The sequence below is a fragment of the Phascolarctos cinereus genome, unplaced genomic scaffold (genome assembly GCF_003287225.1).
Source record: "Phascolarctos cinereus isolate Bilbo 61053 unplaced genomic scaffold, phaCin_HiC Scaffold_9;HRSCAF=440, whole genome shotgun sequence".
NCBI lineage: Eukaryota > Metazoa > Chordata > Mammalia > Diprotodontia > Phascolarctidae > Phascolarctos > Phascolarctos cinereus.
In genome coordinates, this window is record NW_027556402.1 from 33,954,455 (window position 1) to 33,980,652 (window position 26,198).

General features: G+C 38.4%; 1 protein-coding gene and 1 long non-coding RNA gene across 3 annotated transcripts; one reads left to right on the forward strand and one right to left on the reverse strand.

Moving 5' to 3' along the window:
- The first annotated feature begins 462 nt into the window (after positions 1 to 462).
- Positions 463 to 23,833, forward strand: LOC110223074 (alcohol dehydrogenase 1-like). The gene is given in 10 exon segments (XM_078148083.1): positions 463 to 501; positions 2,254 to 2,355; position 4,282; positions 14,976 to 15,113; positions 16,715 to 16,802; positions 16,906 to 17,125; positions 17,326 to 17,586; positions 19,385 to 19,520; positions 21,227 to 21,365; positions 23,809 to 23,833. Coding segments are annotated over 10 exon segments (1,149 nt in total).
- LOC110223075 (uncharacterized) lies at positions 15,048 to 20,213 on the reverse strand. 2 transcript variants are annotated; one of them, XR_002328578.2, is made up of 3 exons: positions 20,130 to 20,213; positions 18,064 to 18,133; positions 15,048 to 15,192 (listed from the first exon to the last, which is right to left on the reverse strand). It is a non-coding gene; the product is annotated as an uncharacterized LOC110223075 (long non-coding RNA). The 2 variants fall into 2 exon arrangements; XR_013483774.1 differs by lacking the exon at positions 15,048 to 15,192 and adding an exon at positions 17,508 to 17,595.
- Positions 23,834 to 26,198: the final 2,365 nt, after the last annotated feature.

Here is a 26,198-nt window from a genome sequence, read left to right on the forward strand (position 1 = left end):
TTGAACCTAACCCTCTTATTTTACAAAAAGGGAAAGTGAGGCATGGTGCTTTGAGGTGATTTTCCTAGGGTCACACAAGTATTGAGTAATGGAGGTGGGATTTGAACCAAGGTCTTCTGACTCCAGAACCAGTGTTTTTTCCAGTAATGCCTCTCTTGTTTCATCTAAAAAAAACTTTCCTCATTTATTTCTCCCTCCATTAGCATTAGAAAATCTCTACCATGTCCCTCCCTCTTCCTCGCCTCTTTTCTAACGTCTACACACCTCCTCTATCATGCCTTTTATTCCTCTACCATCTCCTCATCTTCATTTTCTCACTCCTTTAATGAGCATACAATTATGCAACATGCAATAAATGAAATGCTTTGATGTTTATAAGGGCTATAAATATAGGGAATGGTTGCCTCTCAGCAAGACAGTCAGAAGATTTCTATTTTTCTCTGCTACTTTTGAGGTAGAAAGATGAAACAAGCTAAATTTCCTATGGAAACTGCTGGCAAGGTAAGTAAAAGTTTATTTCTAGAAACATATTCTCATACTTCAGTTTTATAGGTAAAGTGAACAGAGAAGTGTGTTGTCTCACTAACTGAAGAACTTTATCATATAAAATCATATTATGTTACATGCAAGAATGACTTATTTATGCATTGATCATTTTTTGTGAGTCAAATTGTTATAATTTTATATATATATATGTATATATATTATTATATTATATCATGTTGCAATAAAAGCTATTGCTATTTAGAGGAACCATTTGGTAAATCCTTTGAATAATGTTTTTAAATCTAATCACCTCAAATTGTATTGATATCATGAAAGGCTACTTAGAGTGCTAGGACTGGAGTGAGAAAGACCTGGGTTCAAGCCCTCCCATAATACTAGTGGGGGATCCAAGGACAATCACTTCATTTCTCAGGGCTTCAGGCAAGGTAGAGTAGGAGTGTTGGGTTTGGAATCAGAGGGCCCTGGGGTCAAATCCTGGCTCGGTCACTTACTAGCTTCAGGACTTTGGGCCTCACTTTCCTCATCTGTAAAATGAAAAGTTTGGATTAGGTGACTTCTAAAGGTCTCTTCTAGTTCTAAATCTATAGCAGGAGAGTTGCTGATCTGCATTGGTGGAAGGAATTTCCACACTGGGAATTGCCTACATTGGTAAAATCACAGGTCCACCCACTCTCACCAAACTTCCCCAGATATTATTATTTCAAGGGCCAGTAAGACATTTATTAGGCATCACCAAGCTTGGGAATGACCTTTACTGTTAGAAGAAAATGAGATCCCAAGGAGGAAAAAAGATCACAAGTGGTCCTACCCTTCAATAAAATGAAGGGAATATAAAATTCTGGCCATTTTTAGTGGATTACTTGTCCCAATTGAAAGATAACACCTATATTTTTATGACTGTAATAGGATGATACATTCCCATCTTCTCAATTTTGGAATGGGATGAGAACTAGCAATCATCCTATAAAAGTTTAGACTCTCAATTCTCAATTCTGCTCCCTTGAACACTTAGTGAAAGAAACAATTCACATTCTTATAGCACATTAGAATTGACAAACACATTTCTGCACACATTATTTCTTTGAGGCTCTCAACAATCCTGTTGTGAGAGATTAGTATTTCCATTTCCCAGAAGAAATGAGCCTGAGGTGAGTGACTTGTTCAAGGTAATCTAATTTACAAATGGTAGAGGCAGGGTATGAAATCAGGTCTTCAGATGCCACACTTCTTACTCTTTCCAATGCACAAAAATTGTGGAAATGTATGGAGGACCCAACTGATAAACCAGCACCCTGCACAAAATCCTTCCATCAGCAAGTGTGGAAAGGAATCTATGCTCTAAATCACATACCTCGGCTACTTTCAACTGTACAATGGATAGAGTGATGGACCTGGAGTCAGAAAGACCTGAATTCAAATCATGGTAGCCTCTGCCTGCCTCAGTTTCCTCAGGTGTAAAATGAGGATAATAATAGCACCTACCTCCTAGGGTTGTTGTGAGGATCAAATGAGAGAATATTTGTAAAGCATTTGGTACAGTACTTGGTACATAGCAGGCACTTCACAACTTCCTGTTTCCTTCCTTCACGTCTTTATTTTTCTATTTGTCCAAAATGCGCAGGTTAGAAAACCATCCTCAGTTTGAAAAGATACCAAGAGAGAGAGCCAGCATGCCTTTAGTAAAAGATATATCAAACATAATTCTAGCTTATATCAGAATCTTGTTCTATTTTATTAATTTTACAGGTTATCACGTGCAGGGCAGCCATTGCCTGGACGATTAATGCTCCCTTGTGTATTGAGGAGGTGGGAGTTGATCCACCAAAGGCTGGAGAGGTTTGAATTAAGGTAAAGTTGTTATTTATGATTATCTCCTAATGATTAAGAACTCAATGGGAATCCCTGTCTCAGGAAATGAGGACTTAGAGGTTTTAGTCTTGTGTATGTATGTTTTCCCATCATTCAAGAGTTCATGTCTTCTCTCTTTAGATTGCCTCCCTTGAGGTCCTCTTTCTGTAACCAACTGATGTAAGTTCTTTATCATTAAACAGTGTTGGGGTCAGCATTCTTTCAGCCAGGCAGGAGTCACACCTCCCACCATATGCATAGCATGAAGTCCAGGGCCATCTTCCAGGGCACTACCAAAAGAGATATTGTGTGCAATTCAATCCAAATTGAGAAATGTTATTAAGCACCTCTATGTGCAAAGCACTAGAGAACATAAAAAGACATTTAAAAATAGAAAAGTCTCTGCCCTCAAGGAGCTTTCGCACAACTGGGAATATACAACATGTATATACATAAGTAAATACAGGAGAATGTCAGGAGGGAAAGACATGGGGCCCCAACAACCATGGAGGTGAGGAAAAGCTTCCTATAGAAGGTGACACATGAATTAAGCCTTGGAGGAAATGGAAAGTCTGAAAAGCTAGGGCAGTGACAGATAGTAAAGAGCTCCAAATCTGATGTTTTTATTCTCTGAAAAAAAAATCTCTTCAACTTTATTGTAAAACCTTGAGCTCTACCATGATCATCATCATTAGCTACTGTTCTTTGGGAGAAAAAAACAGAGACAATGTAAAAATGTAAAAAATGGATCTCAAAGACTATCAGGTTGGTACTCTCAAAGACACGTATCTACTTACTTTACAATTAACAGTTACTTCATTAAATAATCTCTTGTTTGGTAAATATCAATCTTCCTTTCTCCCAAACTGGTGAGAGAAAAGCCTGAACACCCATACTTGTAAAGCAAGTGATACAATGCTCTGCAAACAATATACATTCATTTTCCCAGTAAGATATATTGGCCCAATTTTTTCTGAATACTTAATTATCAAGGGCAGCTGGGTGGCACAGTGGATAGAGTGCCAGGCCTAGAATCAGGAAGACTCATCTTCCTAAGTCCAAATCTGGCCTCAGACACTTAATAGCTGTGTGACCCTGAGCAAACCACTTAACCCTGTTTGCCCCAGTTTCCTCACTGTAAAAAGAGCTGGAAAAGGAAATGACAAACCACTTCAGTAACTCTGCCAAGAAAACCCCAAATGGGGTCAGGAAGAGTCAGACAGGAAAAACAGCTGAACAACAGACAAGGTCAAGGCTTCTGTTCATTAAACTTGCTACTTGCTTGTGAGAGACAGTTGAATAGAGAGCTGATCTTGAAGCCAGAAAGATCAAGTTCAAGCCCCACTTCTGACATATTTGACTGTGTAAATCATTTAGCTGTGTTCTAGGCAATTCTCTAAGAATATAAGTTATGGGGAAGGTATTAACCTACATTGGTAGAGGGAGTTTCATTATCCTGGAGTCTGCTAAACCAATGAAATCACAGATCTATTCCCTGTCTTAAATCTCCTACTTAATCAATTATATTAGCCATTTTTCATTAACCAAGATGCAATAGTCACCAAAGAAAGCATAGACATGAGAGTGAATGGTAATGAATGCTTACTGGAAGTGAGGGCAGGACGGGAGCATGAAGCTGAGTGAATTTTGATTAGCAAAAGTTAAATAGGAATTTGGATATCTGAAAATCATTTCTAGGACCTTCTGCTTCCCTTCCAATAAAGTAGAGATTCTTAACCTGGGACTGGTCCTTGGATAGATTTCAATTGGCCCATGAACTTGGACAGGAAAAAACAAATTCCATCTTTATTTTCTCTAAATTCTAACTGAAATTAAGCATTTCCTTCAATTATTTAAAAACATAATTCTGAGATGCCAAAAGTGGGATTTATGACTCTAAATAGGTTAAAAAGCTCTGATCTACAGGGTTTGAACAATAATTAATCATTATTAAATAATTGAAAGAGATTAAGTGGCCAATTTCTCACAAATGTAAGATAGATTCTTCTTTCTGGCACACTTCAGGGGATGAATCTGAGAAAACATCCATGTGGGTTCTCTCTCTCCAAAGTGTCAACTGGATTAGGACCGGCCTCTAACCTGTGAATGGCTGGAGTCAAAGAAACAGAGCAGCCTAGAGACAGGAGAGCCAAGACACAAACAGAAGTTTAATTAATTTCAAAGTGAGGAAAATGACATACGCATATGGTAGCCCCCTCCCAAGAAGGAGGGGCCAAGCTAAGGCTGGAGCCCGGTTGGCCCACAACGCAATCATTCTTAGATCTTGAGATAGTTCTTACGGTTGGCATTTTTGGGGACAACACAAGCATTCTTGGGTCCTGTGGGAACATTTAGTCATTGTCTCAAGTCTTAGGGATCGTGGTCACCCTGCCTGGTATAGAAACACAGCTCTGTGGCAGGAACAGGAGTACAGTACCTGTCAGTAATTATGAACATGTAATGCATGGCCTTGGGAAATAGTGGGAGCTAAATCCCTCCACGAACACCTGATGTTGGTCCAAGCAATAGACTCTGCCAGAGGGTGATATCATCCTGAGCACAAAGGATTATTGTTATGCCAAGCTCAGGGGAGAGCCTCTTTGTTAGGCCTTAGCTCTGGAAAACAGGTTATCTCCAAAATATTTTGAGATTTCCCCCTATCAACCAAGGGGAAGGGATCTGAAAGAACCCCTACCCTTATGGCTAATAAAGGAGAGGCGTGTATATATCATGGAATATTGCCCAGGGGTTAGTTCCTTGAGTGGATCTATGGGGGAAATGTGTCCCAGGTATAATTACTAACCACTGTTTGAGTGGCATGGGGGGCAAGAATGTCACAGTAAGCCCACACAGGCTTGAATCACAACCTTGGCAGTTGGGTACATAACAAAAAGAGAGAGATAAAAAACTAAGACGGTAGGCTCAGGAATCGGTGCAAGTATCTCACCCGGATGTCGGCTCTGTAAGCTGGGTCTGTCCGCTCAGGAGCAGAGACTTGCTTCACATGATCCAGAATTAAACAATGCAATAAAATTTTTCTCATAATTCCCACAACTACATAATTACATTAAGTTATGTACAGATCAAATTACTGAGAGGGCTCATGATGGACTAGTTCTGAAAAGGGCAATGTACATGTCACCAAGGTAACCAAGAAAACTTATACGTTAACATCATTATTCTCAGGACAATTCTAAAAGGAGTTCTGGTTCCAAATCTAAAGGTTCCTATATAATTCTGACTTAATATAGTTTGGTTCTCCAATTTTGAAACTTCAGAGAATTTCAGTTTATATATCATTTGACCTAAATCCTATACCTGATACAAAAGTCTTTTAAAAATTGATGGGAGTCCAACTGAAAATGAACTCTTCTGTTCTTTAAGATTATCAGACAGATACAAAATGGGAAATAATTTAACTTTCTCTACCATTATCAATGCAATTTTTGTGTAAAATCCAATGGATCTTTAATTAAGAAATCCTCAATCCAATTTTGAGAACTTATTACCAAAACATATTACTACACATAAAACTAAAACTCAAAGCCTGAATTTTCATGGTAAACTTTGTAAGCCAATCATTTACACCTGTATATAGTTTTCTTTCTTTTTTCATTTAAATTTTATTTTTCTAAAACTTAAATACATAAAAAAAGAAAAAGAAACATACTACAAACTTAAATATAAAATAAGAAAAGAAAAAAAGTCATGTACATGGCTGAACATAAGAGAGGATTCAAAATATAAAGCAACAAATTTCCATTTCAAGAAAGCCTATGTAATAAATACTGTGTTGTGTGGAAAGCGATCCATCTTTTCTTCCTTGTAAGTTTTCTTTTTTTTTCTACTGTGCATTTTTTACTTTGTTCTTTTTCCCCTTCCCCTGATACAATTAAGAAGGCTACGATTAAGCAAGGATGTATAGATAGATAGATAGATAGATAGATAGATAGATAGATAGATAGATAGATATTAGATAGATAGATAGATGATAGATAGATCGATCTAGATATGTACATATGTACACATACATATGTTTAATATATATATTAAATATATATATATATATATATATTAAGCATATACTTTAATATATATATAAGCATATACTTTCCCTAACAAAATCTACCCCTGATCTTTGTTTTAAGTTTGTGCGTATCTTATTTCCTATCCCTCTTGACTCTTCTACTCCACTCCTGCCTGCTACCTTGCCTTCCAATTACTTAACCTACCCCACCTCTGAGGATCCCTCCTTAACCTCACATTCCCATAAATCTAAACCCCTTTCTTTTTTTCTAAACCCCTTTGTATACCCCACCTTTGACCAGTTCCCTCACTCTGCCTTCTAAAAATCCCTCCCTTATCTTCTGAAGGATCCTTCCCTTATTCTCCCATTCCCATTCATCTAAAAACCCTTCTATACCCCCCTTAACCTATTCCTTCACCCTTCCCTCTTGAGATCCCTCCCTTATGTTCTTCTCCCTCTCTATCCCATTAGTGTTTTACTTATTTCTGAATTTAGAAGACTTTTATACTCTTCTAGATGTATATGTATTGTTCCCTCTTGATCCCATTTCCAATAAAAGTAGGTTACCAGAACTAACAGCCTTCCTCCCCCATCTAATTCCTCTGTGTTGGTTCTCCCTCTCACACTTCACTTACGTAAGATAATTATTCATTTTAGCTGTTCCTAAACAGTTTTACTTTTTAAAGTCATATCATACTGAGATCTACCCCAATCTTTCTTACAAGCTACCCAATTACTAGTAACAGTCTGAGACATGTTTTACATTTTACATACATAAAAGGTAAACAGTCTCTCCTCATTGAATCCTTTATTAGTCTTTGATATGTATCTTATATTTCTCTTGGCTCTTGTATGTCAAATCTTCTATTGAGTTCAGAGGGTTTTTTTCAATACAAAATCCTAAAAGCCTGACAATTCATCAAATGTCCATTTTTTTTTCATTCAGGATTATGCTTGGCTCTGCTGAGTATGATATTTTAGACCAGAACCCCAGTTCTTTTGCTCTTTGATATATAGTGTTCCAAGACCTGCAGTTTTTTAGTGTCACCACTGCTAGGTCTTGTATGACTCTAATTGTGGCACCACCATACTTAATTTTTTTTTCTTCTTGTGCTTAATATTTTCTCATTGAGCTAGGAGTTTCAGAATTTGACTATAATATTCTTGTGGGTTTTCCTCATAGGACCTCTTTCAGGTGGTTATTGGTGGATTTTTTTTTCTATTCCTACTTCCCCCTCTTGTTCTGATGCTTCAGGACAATTTTCTTTAATTATTTCTTGTATTTGTATACCAAGATCATTTTTCATCATAACTTGCAGGTAGTCTGATTATTCTTACATTTTCTCTTCTAGATCTGTTCTCCAGATCAGTTGTTTTTGCTATAAAATGTTTCACTTTCTCTTCTTTTTTTATTCTTTATATTTTGTTTTATTATTTCTTAATCTCATATAACTTTGCTGGTTTCCCCTTACTTAATTCTAATTTTCAAGGAGTTGTTTTCTTCCTTAAGATTCTGGATCTCAAAAAATAAAAATAAATTTTAAAATTTTAAAAAGATTCTGGATCTCCTTTTCTAGTTGTTTGACTTTCTTTTCATAATCTTTTTGTTTTTCTTGGATTGTTCTTTTTTTTTTTTTAGTTTTTCCTCAATCTCTCTCATTTGATTTTTAAAGTCTTTTTAAAGTTCTTCTATGAATTCTTTTGGGGTAGGTGACTATTTGACATTACTCTTTAGGGTAGAAGAGGGTTTCTTTACTTCAGTATCCTCTTCTGAAGACAAACTCCAGGCTTCTCTATTTCCATAGTAACTCTCTATGGTTGAATGCTTTCTCCTTTACCTATGCATTTTTTTGTTTTGGTAGTAGCTTCATTTTTTGTACTCATCTCTATCCTAGGGTATAGGGGATAGTACGTCTGGCCTCAGATCCTCCTTTAGTTCTCCTCTTTGGCTTGGAACCTGAACCAAGATCTTCAGCCTCCTGTAAGTGCCACCAGCCAGTGCAGTCTCCACCCACTGCTTCTGTACTCACCAGGCATGGTTCCTTCTAGCCACTGGCCAACTCTTTGCAGTACAGCTGGGTCTGGAGTTTCTGACAAGAAACTTGAGGTTCCCTCAAGTCTTCTACAGCTCAGAAGCTCAACTCCCTTTTCTGTTCTGGGGAATAAAAGTTTTTGTGGCTGGGGATGGGGCAGCCTTCCAACACAGCTAACCCCAAGGCTTGCCACTTGTTCTTTCCGCAGACCCTAGCCTGGAGATGTTTACTCTTCACAGAGACCAAACCTCATCCTGGGATTTTTTTTCAGATCTTCTCCAATTGTCCCAGAAGGACCCCTGTTCTGCCCCTGCTCTTATTTATTTTTACCATTCTATGTTCACCCTGATGTGCTGTTTTATCTCTTTTGTGGGGAAAATCTTGAGAGCTTGGAATTTTCTGACCTACTTTGCCATCTTCCCAGAATCCTCTCCTCTATAGTTCTTTAGAGATAACAATCTAATCCTGCTGCCTTTTTTAAAAATTTACCATTCCACTTAATTAGAAAATGTTTTTACATTACGTCTTTGTCCTTTGCCCTTTGTTTAATCATTTCTCCCTTGGGAGGATTACATCCCTATATTATAATTTGACCACAAATACAGGTTAAAATTGGAAGATGTTCATACTTGCATCCTATTATAGTAACTTAGACACGTTCCCATATCAATATATCATTTAATAGATTTAGTATTAAACTTACAAAACTTCTTGATTATAGAAATTTGCTATAAAAGGAAAAAGAAGGATACAATGATAACATAGGGAGAAACTCCCTTAGCTCTGTTTGATTCCAGGCAAGAATCTGACAGCCAATCATTTAGTCACAGAATGTTAAAGATAAGGCTCAGAATTAACCAGACTGGGAATTTTCCTTTTCCAGAAAAGAAATAGCACAATGGGGAAATAAAGTCAGGAGGATCCTAACTAGGCCATGTCGTAGGTCACCCCCACAACCTTTTCCAGGTACAAACATCTACCTTTAAGCAGTTCTCAGATTGCTGCACGTGCCATTTTCTACTATTAGCTTTATGGCAATTCAGACAACTATCCCAGTAATCAAAGGTCAAAACAACAGTAAATTTAGTCCCAGGAATTTTTACCTTAAATAGCAAAACTTCACTAAGCCCAGCTTAGAGCTTGAATATCTTTCCTGATGTTTCCATAACAGTGAACATTTCATTAACTTTTTACTTACAGACTTTAAACTACTCATATTCTGGAACTGCAGACATACAGCAAATACCGAATAGTTGACTCATAATCTATATGTTGAAGCTACATCTTTAAACCACCTTATATATTTTCATAATAACCAAGATTTTCAAATGAAAATCTGGTATTAGAGTAAATATTATTATTACTATTATTACCTGTTTATAACTAAATATACTTCATAAAATATTTAACAGTTTTCAAATATGTAATTTTTAGCACATCCTTTTAAAAGCCCAATTTATATGTAACAACATCCAGATTTTTAAAAAATCGCTTTTTCTAACAGCATTTGTTTTGTAATGCTCTTTCAAATTTCACAATATGAATTTAGAAATACAATAATAACTCAACTTCAGATGATATCAATGGCATTTCTAAATTATTACATATAAAAATCATTGATCTTATTACCTTTAGTATTTTAAAGCCACTTTAAAGTTATCAGGTATGGAACAATTACATTAAAATAGAAAAATCATAATAATGTAGTGTTCAGCACGTGCCAGTCACTTTGTTAAGCACTTTACAATCATTATATCATTTTGATTTTGCAACAACAACCATTATTATTTTTCTCTTTACAAATCAGGAAACTGGGGCTAACAGAGATAAAATAACTTGCCATAAATTACACAGCTAATACATTTCTGTAACAAGGACAGAGAAGGGTGGACTTACCAAGGGCAGAAGCTGGCTTGCTCCCCACCTCATATTGCCACACTAGGTGCTGCCAGGGACACCCAGACTCCCCCAGCTGGCAGCTGGGCAAGGTATACTGAGGGCCCCTAGGCTGACTGATTAGGGTTTGGGGGTTGCAGCAGAGGGCACTCCCTAGGGGTTGGGGAGGCTGGTGCCAGGACCTTCCCATTGGTGGTAGTTCCTGTTGGTAGGGCTCAGGGAATACTAACTATAAGGCCTGACACCCCACACACATGCAACTGTCGGGGGTGGGGTTGGGGAGTTGCTGAGGTAGGATGTATGGGGCCTCACTGTGGCTACTGCCCCACCTTCCACCAGGTGGGACAGACTGTAATTCATGTTTCGCTACAATTCTCCAGCATTCTCTTTTCTTAATCTGATCTGAGATGAGAGAGGTTAACAGAGGGGCATAGGCTGTAATGGTAGAAATACCCACAACTGAGATATACCCATGATTGAGGGGAAGGCAGTGGGGCATGCCAAGTGACTGGGGTTGTAGGGAAGGTCCCTCAACACTTTCTGGGATGTTTTTCTCCTTTTTCAGTATCTACCCTAGCCTTTATTTAAAGGGGACCATATTTTCCTTTTTTAATGGTGCAGGACTCAAAAGCAAAATAGGAAGTCAAGAAAGTGTTAAGAGGTTCTTATTTTCTTATTTTTTTTTCAGGCTATTTCTTGGATTTCTGCCAACTAGCTTACCTTCACTGCCCTAGAACAATGAAACTATTAATCTTGCCAATTACTTTTAAAAACTTTTATAAGATTTAATCATTTTTCCTTAAAATAAACTCCACAGAGTAGTACCTTAAAACTTAATCAAATATTTCAGAAGGGGGTGAGTTCCTGGAATTACCCCAAAGTCTCAGGAGTTTTCTACCGCAGTCTAAAAAGGATTCATTTCAAGCCCCTTAATGATTAATTTGAAAACTTCCAGAATCTGCCAAGATGTTTTTAGCAGTTCTACAACCTTAATTATCTAACTTTATTTCTGTGCTCCCAACTTGGGAGTGTTGGGACCACAGAGAAAAAAAATGTCTTGGGGGCAGCTATGTGGCCCAGTGAATAGAGCTCTAGCCTTGGAGTCAAGAGGAACTGAGTTCAAATTCAGCCTCAGACACTTAACACTTACTAGCTGTGTGACCCTGGGCAAGTCACTTAACCCTAACTGCCTCACCAAAAAAAAAAAGAGGAAAAAAAAATCTTATCAGCTTTCCCTCTTTTTTTATAACCAATATCCCACGGAAAGCCTAAGGTGAGAGTTAGTAAAGTTAATAACTCTTTCCCAGTGCTCTCTCTAACTACAACCCTTAGAAATTTTTCTTGCTGGCTGCATTGTTTAACTCTTTCAAGATAACAGAATATTGCTTACAGCATAAACCAGACAGAGACATTCTGAATTTTACAAAGACACAGACAAGACAGATACAAATAAAAAAAGAGAGAGAGAAGCATGCAGTATACAGCCAGACATGCAATTTAAAAAGAAGAGCTTAAACTGTGAGGCACACAGAAAAAGGAAAAAAGTATGCCCCACCAGTACACAGTTAATTTCGACTGCTTCCAGATACACACAAAACCAAACATGTCAGAAATTCTTACACAAATAAAATTGACATGTGGAGCAAATATTTTTTTTTTAATTTTTAATTAAAAAAAAACAGACACACACAAAAAGTTAGCCGATCCATGTGCAAACAGGCCTTACCAGAATGATCCAGGTCACATAAAGGGCCCTGGAACATTCCTCACAAGGAAAAGCCAAGCTGAATCAAGGGTGAGCTGGAGGATTTGAGCAGGAAAGGGCAGTGGACTCACCAGATGAGAGGGGTCAGACTTCAGAGAAATAAATCTCCAGTGGCACCTAGTCCAACCACACTGGTACCAGAAGGTCCATTTGGCCCTGTTCAATATCAAATCCCACTTCTGACACCAATTAATGTCAACTGGATCAGAACCAGAGCCAAACAAACAGAGCAGGCTAGAGACAAGAGAATCAGGACACAAACAGAAGTTTAATTAATTTCAGAGTAAGAAAATGATATATGCAAATGGAAGCCGCCCCTCCTAAGAAGTTGAGGCTGCTAAGGCTAAGGCCACTTACATACATGAAAGGGGTCATCCACAAGACAATCATTGTCGGATCTTGACATAGTTCAAATGGTTGGCATTTCTTGGGACAATATGGGCATTCTTAAGTCCTATAGGAATAATCGTTGTCTTGGGAGTTGTGGCCCCCTGCCAGGTATAGAACTAGAGCTCTGTGACAGGAACAGGAGTACAGTGTTTGTTGATAATTGTGAACACGTGACAGATGGCCCTGGGAAACAGGAGCTAAATCCGTCTGTGAACACCTGATGCTGGTCCAAGCAATATGCTTTGCCAGAGGGTAATATCATCCTGAGCACAAAGGATTATTGTTACACCAAGCACAGAGCAGAGCCTCCTTGTTAGGTCTTAGCACTGAAAAACAGGGTATCTCCAAAACATTTTGATAAAAGGCATAGTTTACCATCCATCTGTGCATTCTTGTCCTATGCAATTTCTCCTGTTTACTCCCATAAATCCTCCACCAACTTTGGTAAGACCCAATCTTGGATTATGTCCACTATTCTTTATTTCACCTGCTATTCATGTGCTGCTAAATGGTGCTGTAGAAATGATGAAAGTGCTTACTGGGTCCACCACAAATCTTTGCTAGCTAGTTTCAGCTGAGCACTCACTATGGCAAGGCAATCCTCCCGAATTAATTCACTCTAGCCACCGCAGTGACTATTCCAAACTGTTTCTTGTCTTCTCAAACCTTTGTCTCCTATTCCACTGGAAAATTCAAAGCATTCGCCAAAAGTTCTCTCTTCTCCCTTCCTTCTCATCTCACAACACTCAGATGTCTTCTCCCACTATCTCCTCCTCATCACTTCTCTTGCCGAATCAAACTTCAATAAATGTGCCCTTAACCCCATTGCACCCCATCTTCTTCAGCAGTTTGCCCCCCTGCCATCCTCATTCTGTTACTAATCATCAGTCTTTCCCCAACTACTGATGACAAACATGCCCGTTACCCTTATCCTTAAAAAAACCTCACTTCTTCCTATTAATCCCACTACATATTGTCCTAGATCATTCCTACCTTTTATTGCTAAATTCCTTGAAAAAAGCCATTTATAATCCCATTAGAGTAGCCATAATGGTTTAGTATCAACTTAGAAGGAGGTCTCTTTTGGAATGAACCAGGCATCTGAGCTATTTAAGCATTTTAGCTTGAATGAAGGTATAAATGGCATACTTATAAGATTTTCAGATGACACAACAGTAGGATTGATAGATAACACACAGAATAACAGATTGAGGATGCTAAAAGATAAGCTAGAACACTGAGCTTCAGTCCCATTTTTTTTTTCATTTAATAAGCATAGATGTAAAGTCTTACAGTTGAGTTTAAAAAGTCCATTTCAGAAGTACAAGATGGAGGAAACAAAGCTAGAAAGTAATGTGTATGAAAAAGATCTGGGGGCTTCAATGGACCCAAAGTTCAATATGATTCAAACAATGTGTACAGAAGCTGAAAAATCTAATTCAATCTTAGGCTACAATAAGAGAGTCAGAGTACCCATGATCATGGAAATGAAGTGAGAGTACTCTGCCCTGGTCTGAGCATGTTTGGAATAATATGGTCAGCTTTGGGTGCCTTACTTCAGGAATGGCACTGATAACTTGAAAAGCAACAGGGGAGGAGAATCAGCATTGTAAAAGTCCTTGAATTCACGTCATGTGAGGATCAGTGGAAGGGATTGGGGATACTTAGCCTGGCTAAGAAAAGATTTGGGGGAAATAGCAGGAGAGTTGATTTTAGGTGTTCGAAGAGATTTCCCAAGAAAGAGAAATTAGACTCATTCTGTTTGCCTCCAAACTGTGTGTTCTGACTATAAAGGGTAAGCATGTTGGTGGGGTCCATATGCTATACTTTTAGGTACTTCCTTGTACTTTCAGTCATTCAACAAGCATTTATTAAGCACTTAGTCTAAGGTCAGGAAGGGCAGCTAGAGAATGAAGCAGATAGACCGCTAGAGTCAGGAAGACTTGAGTTCAAATCTAACCACAGACACTTATTAACTGTATGACCCTGAGCAAGTCCCTTAACCCTGTTTGCCTCAGTTTTCTCATCTGTAACATAAGCTCAAGAAGGAAATAGCAAACCACTCCAGTACTTTTGCCTAAATGGGGTTATGAAGAATCAGACATGCCTAAACAACAACAATGTCGGGGTGGAGTGTGTAACCTGTTTTATGCATTAGGTCAGATCTGTCTGATCAAGCTAAAAGTGTCAACCAATGGGCTGGAGAAAATACAGTAAATTCACCAGAACCAAAACAGAATATGTTCAATTTTCAAATAGTAGTTTTGTTGGTTCTCTTTAGAACCATATACTTTCCCAGCCTGCTGCTTCTGATTCCCCAGTTTTACAAACAAACATTCTAATATACATAGAAGAAAGAGGATTATATGTGAGAAATTTTGAACTTCTGTTGTTACAAGGGGGGTTAAATATATTATAGAAGTTTACACTATACTGGGTTTCAGTGAACTGCTGATATTATCGGAAGAAAATATTCTGCTGTATTTGATGTCATTTAATTGTCATGCAGTTATATCTTCAGGGATTTGTGGCTCAGATAATCACATTCTAGAAGGAAAAAGCAAGACACCTTTACCTGCAATTTTGGGACATGAAGGAGCTGGAGTAGTAGAAAGCATTGGAGAAGGCGTGACCAGTGTGAAACCAGGTGAAGATGGAGTCCAAAATGGTGTTTGATGTCAGAAACTTCTCCTTTCTATCCCTCTACAAAAAAATTATCACACTTTCTACAAAAAGGAAGGAGATTTTAAAGTAGATTAACATATGTATAAATAGATTATAAGATTCAAAACTGGAAAAAACTTAGAGAGAAGGTTATTAGATTGCCAAGTCCTCTGTTAGATTATAAACCTTTGGACCTAAGAAGGAAGACATTATCTTATCCACTCTCAGAGAAACAATGGAGAAACAAGTCTAGTATGGTCTTGCATAGATGCACACCAATGTATATGTCTATACATAAGTGTGATTATAGTATCTAAGTATATGTATATGTATATATATGTGTGTGTGTTTCATGCGTAAGTATGTATATATGCATGTGTGTACATATACATATATGATGTGTGTGTATACAGGTATATATGTATGTGTATGTGTGTATCTTCCACTGGTATAAGATGAGAATTCAATCTGCTCAGTTGGTCTCTCATTAGAAGGCAACACCAGGTATTTACCAAGACCACCACCTGTAAACATGGTTTTGCTCCTTGAAAATGATCCTCCCCAAGGGAAGAAAAGGTATAGTATTCAGAAAGAGACACTGACAAGTAGCATTAAATGCTGCAGACAAGTCAAGAAAGATGAAGTCTAAGAACACACCATTGGATTTGACTAGTAAGGGGACAATTCAGGGGAGGGCAGGTTCAGCTGAGTGATGAGTGTGGGAGCCGAATTGTAAGGGACTGAAAAGTGAGCAATATAGAAAGGAAGTAGAGGCAAAGAATATAAACAACTTTTGAGTTTGTCTGTAAAACGGAGGAAAGGGTAAAGAAGGATGGTTTGAGGAGATGGTAGAGTCAAGTAAGGGCTTATTAAAGATGAAGGAGATCTAGCTGTGTTTAGTAAAGAAATAAGCCAGTTGATGAGTAAAGACCAGAGATTAGAGAGTGAGGGTCTAGGAGTGATTTTAAGGTAAGGCAATCAGAGGACACAGGACTGAATAAAGTGAAGGGTACAAGTAGGGGGGTTACAAGAAGATCACCTCAATTTTTTAACTTTTAAATTTTCTTTTTATTCTAAATTTAACAATATCAATAAACACAAATATGTTGATAAACAAATAAGAACAAAAAAGAGGATTGTATAAGACACTAAACATATGTTAGATATAATTCTCTTTTTAAAGCTTATTCACAAGTAGCCGAAAAGAGGGTGATCAAAGCCTCTAGCTTGAAAGTTTTTCAGGGAGGGTAAGACACAAGTATTATCATCATTCTTGAGCATGCAGTGGCTTTGAAAGGCTTAAAAAGCCAGAAATTGATGTCCATAAAGCCAACTATTCTATTACATTCATACAGTCATTCACATGGCCCAGGTCAAGAGGAAAATTGCTTCATTCTAGCAAAGCCCATTTGCATTGTTAATGCTAGTTATGTGACAAGCTTTCATTCCAACTTTGTGAGTTATTTTTTATGAAATCCAATGTACATAATGTGCTGAATTATCTCCACATTTTATTTTGATGATATAAAATTTTTCGCGCTCTACTCATAGTGATAATGATTTTCTTCTGTTTTCCTCCCTTAGGAGATAAAGTCTTAACGCTCCCTATACCACAATGCCGAAAATGTGATTCCTGTTTGCATGCCAAGGGCAACTGTTGCCTGAAGGAAGAGTAAGTGCTTTCCTATCACTAATTCTGCTTATGTCTTTACCCAGAGCTGATGGATCTCATGTCTCTGTGTGTGGATCTCTGTCTGTCTGTCTCCATGGACTAGCGCCATTTCTCCTGTTGGACTGATGCTTGATGGTACCACCAGATTTACATGCAGAGGGAGGAAAGTGCATAACTTATTTAGAACAAGCACATTGACTGAATACACCGTGATGCATGAGATATCAGTGGCAAAAATTGATGATGCTGCACCCCTGGAGAAAGTCTGCGTATTAGCCTGTGGATTCCCCACAGGCTATGGAGCTGCTGTTAACACAGCACAGGTGAGAATGTGTAGACAAGCAGTCTGGTGAATGAGGCTTTCCCTAATCGATGCCAAGACATACCTGAACCAATCAAAATGGTCGAGCAAGTAGCCTTGTAAAGACTCGGGCAGACAGCGAAGCAGCTTTTTTCTGTTCTGATGATGCAGGCACGCTCAGCACCTAAATCTCACGAGGAATTTTGTACTCTTCATGCACAGGTTACCCCCGGTTCCACCTGTGTGGTCTTCGGGCTTGGAGATGTTCGCTCTGCAGTTGTTCTGGGGTGCAGAGCAGCCGGTGCTGCCAGGATCATTGGCATTGACATCAATGAAGGGAAATTGGCCAGGGCTAAAGCTCTTGGGGTCACTGATTGCCTTAATCCTCGAAACTTCACGAAGCCCATCCAGCAGGTGGTGGTGGAAATGACTGGGCTCGGTGCTGACTTTACCTTTGAGGCTATTGGCACTATCGAGACGACGGTATGTTATCTGTGGGCACAGACAGAAGGTGTTTTACGTCAGCAAGTAGCCACATATTAAACTAGTTTAACTTTACCAAAAAGAACTTAAAAGAAAAAAAATAAGTAACGCACATGGAAAGTTACCTTACCTTCAGTGTTCTGTGTGAATGGAATGTTTTTAAATCATTGTAGCCATGCACTGTATCCACTGATACAGCATTACACTATACACAGATGCAATGTAAGGAGGACCTCAAAAGGAGGAAGAGCATAGACCTCCAGCCTCTTCCCCCTCCCCCAAATGAGAGGTATAATCCCTTTTCCCCTCTGCACACCCTCAGTCTCTGTGGAGGGCAAGAGGATTAGTTCATAGCTTAATTCAGTTCCCAGAGAGCAAAGTCCCAGTTCTAAGTTCAAAACCCCACTAAGGCTTGAGTCCCAGGCACCCTCGTTTGTCAGAATTTACACGCTTGGCTGACTGGATGCATTACCTCACCTGCTATCCTGGCTCCAAGGTCACCATGGCTCACTTTCAGTTCCATGAGGTTCACCCCTAGCACCTAAAACTGATAACAAACAACAGAACAGAAGCAAACACCACCAGGGTCAAAGAGAGGAAATAGGGGAAGGACTTGCCTTTCCTTCTTACCAATTCAGTTTATGACATCCATGTTGGGCACAAAACATAAGGGTAACTGAAAAGAGTGTAAATGATAAGATGGTGCAAAAGAGAGGGAACATCTCTGTCTCACCAGTTTTAGACATAGACAACCAATCAATGGAAGGCAAACTGGGCATGCTCAAACAGCCTGGACTACAACAAATCTCTCTCTCTCTCTCTCTCTCTCTCTCTCTCTCTCTCTCTCTCTCTCTCTCTCTCTCTCTCTCTCTCTCCCTCTCTCTTGCTTTCACTCTCTCTCTCTTTCTCTCTCTTCTTCCCTCCCTCCCTTCCTTCCTCCTTTCCCTACTCCTCTCCTCTTCCCTCTCATATTGTCTGTCTCTGCTTCTATCTCTCTTTATGTCTTTATTTCTCTGTCTTTCACACTCCCTCATGTTCTTTCTCTCATGTTCTCTGTCTCTGTCCCTGTCCCTGTGTTTATCATGTCTTCTCTCTCTCTCTCTCTCTCTCTCTCTCTCTCTCTCTCTCTCTCTCTCTCTCTCTCTCTCTCTCTCTCTCTCTCTCTCCCCCTTTCTCATGTTCTTTTATTTTCTTCTCTATTTCCCTCACTATCACTTTTTCTCTCTGTAAGTCTCCATATCTTGGCTTCTCTTTCCCTCTCTTCCTGATCCCTACTCTTGAGAGCAAGAAATGTAACAGAAGAAAGAAGGAAAGAATACTAAAGGGATGGGAATAGAGAGATGTGAAATGGAGAAAGAAACCAAACAGGCAAATGGAAAAAGTAGTAGAGGGAAGGAAGAGAAGTAGAAGAAAGGGTAAAGAGGGGATAGACATGAGAGGCATAAACTACAATAAATATTACATCATATGCTTCAAGCAAATTAGGATACAGAAAAATGAAGATATATTCTATTTAAAGACATTTTCTTCAGAATAATTAGAATGAGGGATAAAGCACAGGAGAAGGGAAGGAAGGTGACAGGGGATGGCCCAAGACAAACTACCTCATTTGACACATTACCCCAATCAAGAAATGGGAGTTTATGATCCACTCTAACTCAGGTGGCTCAAATGAATATGACCTATACTTAAACTAGGCATTAATTCTTCTGGTTCTCATGGTAGTGAACTTCACAATGAAACTCTATATGACCCGGAAATATGACTGAAAGACTCATGATTGTATTGTGAACCCTAGGTTGCTGCTCTGGAATCCTGTAACCTGAGTTATGGGGTCTGTGTTATTATTGGAGTATCACCAACAGGTTCTCAGCTCTCTTTTGATCCAATGAAGCTAGTGTCTGGCCGGACCCTGAAAGGGTGCTTATTAGGAGGTAGGAAGAAATGACAGGTATCTTAATTCTAACAAATCTTTTTGAATTTTCCAGAAACATTGGGACATAGAGATATAGTAGCTAACGTTTATAGAGTAAGAGACAGGAATGAAGTTAATCAACAGATTAGTCAAATAATAAGCATTTATTAAGCATCTACTATGTACCAGGTATGTACTAGGTACTTGTACAGAGAAAGCTAAAAGTATTTCTATTCCCTTTCTAAAGGTGGGGGTGTACTGGAACCAGATCAAGCCAGCTCACAAAAGCTCATTCTTAAATTTTCGATGTAAACACTTATACCTCTGAAATTGACAAATGTTACAAATCAAGACTTGACTTATTGCTTTATTTATCGTCTAGACTTAAGAAACTGGTGGATAAAATGTTAAATATGCAAATTAAACTTAAGATTGCATCTTATGTACATTTTTTGGAGAGTCAGTTATTAAACATTTATGAGCATATCCCTGACTAAAGGGTATTATTATAGCTATAGTAACAGATTTGTTAATATTGATTCACATTGGATGTAACTTAAAACTGGTCATCATTGGGGGAAGCTAGGTGGCGCAGTGCATAGAGCAACAGCCCTGAAGTCAGGAGTACCTGAGTTCAAATCCAGTCTCAGACCAAACACTTGACACTTACAAGCTGTGTGACCCTGGGCAAGTCACTTAACCCCAATTGCCTAAAAACAAACAAAACAAAACAAAACAAAAAAACTGGTCATTGTCATCCCAGACTGTTATCATTAAATAAATCAACCCAAAGCATTTATTCCAAAAGACAAAGGAGTTAGGATTATAACCCAGAATAATCTACCCATCAAAACTGAATGTAATTCTTCAGAGGAAAAAAGTGATATTTAATGAAAGAGGAATTCTAAGCATTCCTGGTGAAAAGTCCAGACATTTGACATTCAAACACAGGACTCAAAAGAAGCATGAAAAGGGAAACAGGGAAGCAAAATCATTAAGGAAGATTACAAAAATTTCAACAGGAGGAAGGAATGATAAGGACTTTCTAGTCATATAGAAAAAAAGACATGGGGGTAAGAAAATACAGTATGAAAAGAGAGGACAGTGAGGGGTCCAGTTTGGCTGCAGACTGGATATATAGGAGTGATGGGACAGTAGATAGAGCACTGGAGTCAGAAGCAAGACAACCTGAGTACAAATCCTGCCTCAGACATTTCTGAACTATGTGACCCTGGGCAAGTCATTAACTTCTTTGGGCCTCAGTTTCTTCATCTGTAAAATGAGAAGATTGGACTCGACATGTCTGCTCAGATCTCAAATCTACCATCCTATAATTTATGATCTTAAGTAATGAGAAGTAAACCCAGAACTGTGTAGGGCCTTGAATGACCTGCTCAAACATTTGATCTTTATTTAACATAAATAGGTAACAGGAAGCCATTCAAAGTCTCTGAGAAGAGGAGTAAAATGAACATTCATAGGAATATGAATAGAAAACCATGACCAGGAGACCCATGCACTCCATCTACTGTTTCTCCTAGGCAATCAATTAGCTTCTTATGTTGTCTAGAGAAGATGAGAGGAAGACTCTTACAATGCTGTCAACTGATATGCGATGGATGTTTCTGTGTTCATTGCTTGAATGGTACATTGCAATTTACCTGATTCATTGAGTTGACCTCCTTGTTCAAGCACCATCATTGTCTATTTTTTTTTCTTTCACAGAGTATAAAACCAGAGACCAAATTCCTTTATTAGTGGATGATTACATGAAAAAGAAAATCGATGTGAACTCACTGATAACCCACAGCCTGCCTTTCGTCAAAATTAATGAAGGGTTTGAACTTCTCCGGTCAGGAAGATGGTGAGAGCTTTGCTTGGTCATCTTTGTGTCTGATATTTACATGGAGAAAAATATCACAGTGAAAATGAGGTATCCTATCTCACAAAAGCCTAAATGAGTTAGAAATAGATGGAGAAGGTGGCCCTGAGGAAGGAATCAGGCAATGTGGCATCCACCACCAACGTCACTACTCCTTAGCCGTGTGATGTAACAAAGCCTGTCCTTTCATCTCTCTGTACCTCAGTTTCATCATTTAATATAAAGTGGACATAATAATACCTATCTGACCTACTTCAGAAGGTTCTTGAGAAGATCAAATGAGTAATTAAAATTAAAACTTGAAATTAAACATGCTATTTAAGTCTCTAGTCCTATTAATATTGATGTTACAAGTCTAAAAGTATAAGTACACACATTTAAAATTGCAATTTAGATATGTTAAAGTGTGCAGTGTTAGGATTCTCTCAGTTCTGAAATTATTTGCAGGCTGTTTGCAGAGAGAAGAGGTTGGAAAGCTAGGGTGACACTAGATTATGAAAGATCTTAAATGCCAGGCAGAGAAGTGTGAACTTTATTCAGTAGGCAATAGTGAGCCAAAGATTTATGAGGAGTTAAGTGAGCAGACTTACGTATCACTCAGGAGGCTTATTGGAGAGTGGATTGGATGGAGAAGTGAATCTTGATTCCTGCCTGAATTCCCTGGGTTCATATTCAAAGAAGAGTTTTTGTTGCACCTTTTCTGAAATGTGCTGGGACTTGTTCAATCCTACATACTTGGATGAAGGATAGGTAGGCTGTCCAGAAGAGGTGAGATGGAGCACATTCCAGGCAGAGGGAATCCTATTTTACCTTTTGGAAAGAACTGTGGCCCTATCTTGAGAACTCTTTTCTCCAAATCTTATGCAGTCCCATCTAGTCATTATTTTATGCAAAGGACCTACAGCATCCATGGAAAGCCTTCCTGCGGGCTACATAGGTTTACCAAAATCAGTTGACATCCATGTTATTGAGTTTATGGCTAAGCCATGGTGATGGCTTCCATCCCAATGGAAGCAAGCTATTTTTTTTTGGTCCAGGTCTACTGATTTCATCATTGTAGGGAATCCCTAGAGTGGCACAGACACGCAGCTTACTGACTCATCAGTAACTTATATTGTGTTGCTTAGGCCACTGAGTGGTTAGTTAAATGGTTTGCCCACGATCACATAGCTAGAATGTGTCCAAGGCAGCAAAGAATCCTTTAATCTCAGAGGGAAGGCATTAGGATTAAGGGCATCCCAGAAAGGCTTCTTTCAGACAGTGAGATTTTAGCTGGGAATTTTAACTTGAAGGGAGCCAGGGAAGCCAGGAGGAAGAGGTGAGAAAAGAGAACTCCAGAGTTGGAGGACAACCAGTGAAAAATCATAGCATTGGGAGATGGGACAACACAGAAGCCAGAGTTTCTGGACTATAGACTATGGGACTTCTGGACTATGGGAGGGAACACAGTATAAGAAGACTAGCAAGGTAGGAAGGGGACAGGTTATGTAATCCTTTAAATGCCAGAGGATTTTCCATTTGATCCTAGAGGTGACAGGATGCCATTAGGGTTTATTGAATAGAGAATTGATATGATCAGACCTGCATTTTGTGAATATCACTTTGATAGCTGAAAGGAGAATGGACCAGTGTGGGAAAATACTGGATGAAGGCAGGTCAACCAGAGGCTATTGCAACAGTCCAGGCAAGAGGTGATGAGGGCAGGAATATACAAGAAGTGTCACAAAGGTAGAATTGACAGGACTTGGCAACAGATTGGATGGAGGAGGTTGATGGGAGGGAGAGGAGGCAAGGGTGATGTCTACACATACAAGCCTGGGAAACCAAAAGGATGATGGTATCCTCAACAGTAATAGAGAAGTTGGGAAGAGCAGCGGAATTTGGAAGGAAAGATACTGAGTTCAGTTTGGGATGTGTTAAAATGCTCAGGATATCCACTTTGAAGTGTCCAATAGGCAATTGGAGATTCAAGACTGGAGGTGTAAAAATAGGGTAGGACTGGAGAAGAAGATATGAGAATCATCAGCTTAGAGCCAATGACTTGAACTCAGATCTTTCGGACTCCAAGATCTGCCCTCAAGCCACTGCATTATACTGCTTCTTATGCACTAACTGGAATCTTAATATTTCAAACCTCTGATATCATATAGTCTAATTCCTTTATTTTACGTGAAGTAGGTAGTGAGTTGTAATAGAAAAAGTGTTGAAGTGAGAAATAGAAGATTTGGGTTCAAACCCTGGCTTAAACATTTCCTGGCTATGTGATGTGGACAAGTCATTATAATGCCTCTGGGCCTCAATTACATCATCACTAAAATGGGGAAAATATAACATTCTATCAAAGAAAGAAAATGCTTTGAAAATGTAAATATAAACAATTACAAATGTAAATGTAAACAACTGGTTTTGCACTTCTGTGTTTCAGCATTCGCTGTGTCCTCATGTTTTGAGATCCTAGTGGATGAAATGGGAATGGAAATCCAAGGAGACATCCTTCCTTGCTACAGTGTCATGGTCTTGGGGCCTTCAGATAGATCAGGACTGTGGTTGGAAACGTGGTACTTCCTAGAACAGTAGGAAATGGAATAAACTACTTCCAAATATTATGCCATTAAAAGATATTTGTTTTAAATCTGTATGTAAAGTTCACTCATGGATTAAAAGAGAAAAAACATGAAAGTTCAGTTCTAGATCAGTTGGATATTCTTTCTGTCTAATTATATCAACATAGGTTGATACTCTCCTATAAAGAAAGGTTCCAACCAATTTAAAAATACTAAGGCCCATCCTTAAGTTAGTGTGAACTCTGAGCTATCTCACAAGGACTACACTTGCATTTTCAGATTCTGACTGGGGTAATTTTAAGCCCAAAGCAAAGCTTTTGTTCCTCATCCTTATGCTGAGGAGTAACAAGTATCCTGTGCTCTTATATCAGATTGCTTACTGTCTTGGGGATTGGGGATGGAGAAAAATTTGAAATTCAAAATCTTATAGAAATGAATGCTGAAAACTATCTTTACATGTAATTGGAAAAAAAATACTATTAAGAAAAAAAAAGAAGAATCCTGTGTTTTCACTTCCCCAATGACACTTCCTGGCAGTCCAGATTCTGAGGACTTTCCAAAAGTTGCAGCTGGCTGGTCTATCTCCCCAATCTTATCCTATGAGAAGGAAGCAGAGATCTCACCTCTCTTTCCCTCTGGTATGGAGGAGTTTCTTTAAAATCCTAGCCTAGTTACTCCTAGTAAGATGACGCTACCTCTGCTAGCATTTCAAAAAATTTCATTTGTCAGCAAGACATTTCTGGGACAACTTGTCCACTCAGTGCTCACCTAGGCTGTGCATCTTTCCACCATCTGTCACAGGGTGGGACTTCACCACTGCCATGACATTCCAGCTCCCACCTTTGTACAGGCTTTCCCCCATTTCCTCCATAGTATTGGTTCTTAGAATCCCTTGTTCCCTTCAAGGCTCACTTCAAACAGCATCACCTTCTAGAAGCCTTTTCTCATTACCCTATTTGCTAGTGCCCACCCCCCACTCCATCAATGTGCACTTATTCTGCATATATTCAGTATTTCCTTATCTTTGAATAGGTTGGTATCCCAAAGCTAAATACAAAGTTGCTTGAGAACAGAACTATCTCATTTTTACAATTCGTATGTTCAGGGGCCCATCACAGTGCCTCAGCACTTTCTAAATGATGATTGGCTGATTATTTTTAGGACAAAAAATAATCCTTGAAGAGTTCATAAAGTGTTCAAAGAATCATGGTGGGAGAACCAATCTGGAGTCAACTTTTAATATGCAAAACCAATTCAAATGGCTATATTCAAGGTGCTGGGAATACAAAGACAAAAACATATTAACTCCTGCAACATGGATAGATATGCATAAATCAAAATATGTACAAAATAAATGTAAACTAATTAAGTGGAGGAGTAACAGTGCTAAAGAATATCTCAAAGCCAGAGATATATCATCAAGCTAAGTACTGAAATCAATCAGTTTATTATATCTGTGAATGACAATAACAGCAACGGTAACTATGACAATAGCATTTTTATAGCACTTTAAGGTTTACAGAACACTTCACAAATATTTTCTCATTTTACCCACACGATAATCTTGGGAGTTGAGTGCCATTATTAACTATTACTATATCACTATTCTCACCATAGCGGGGTTTTATTTTAATAGCAAACTTATTTGGATTGATAGTTAAGTTGCACAAAAAGATTTGAGAAGAGAAAGGAGGGAAGACATGTAGCAAGTTTTTCTAATGAAGGTTTCATTTCCAAGATATGTAAGGAACTGATTCAAATTTATAAGAATGATTTTCCTATTAACAAATGGTCGAATGATATAAACAGGCAGATTTTAAAAGAAGAAACATAAACAATATGAAAAAATATTACAGCTCACTAATAATTAGAGAAATTCAAATTAATGGAACTCAGAGGTTCTGCCTACACATGTCAGATTGCCAAAAATTATAAATGTTGGAGTGACTGCAAGAAAATGGGCACACAATCACTTTTGGTGGAGCTACAAATTAATCCAGCCATGCTAAATATCACTTTATAATCAGGCCACAAAAGTTGCTAAATTATCCATGCTTTTTGATCCAGAAAATCTTTACTAGGGGTCCACCCAGAAAAAAAAAGTTTAAAGAAAGAAGAAAAGGACTTACATGTACAAAAATATTCATACGAACTCTTTTTTTTTTGAAGCAGCAAAAAAATTGTAAATAAGGGGGTTTCCATTAATTGTAGAATAGCTGAAAAAAATTATGCTATGTTAATGTAACAGAAT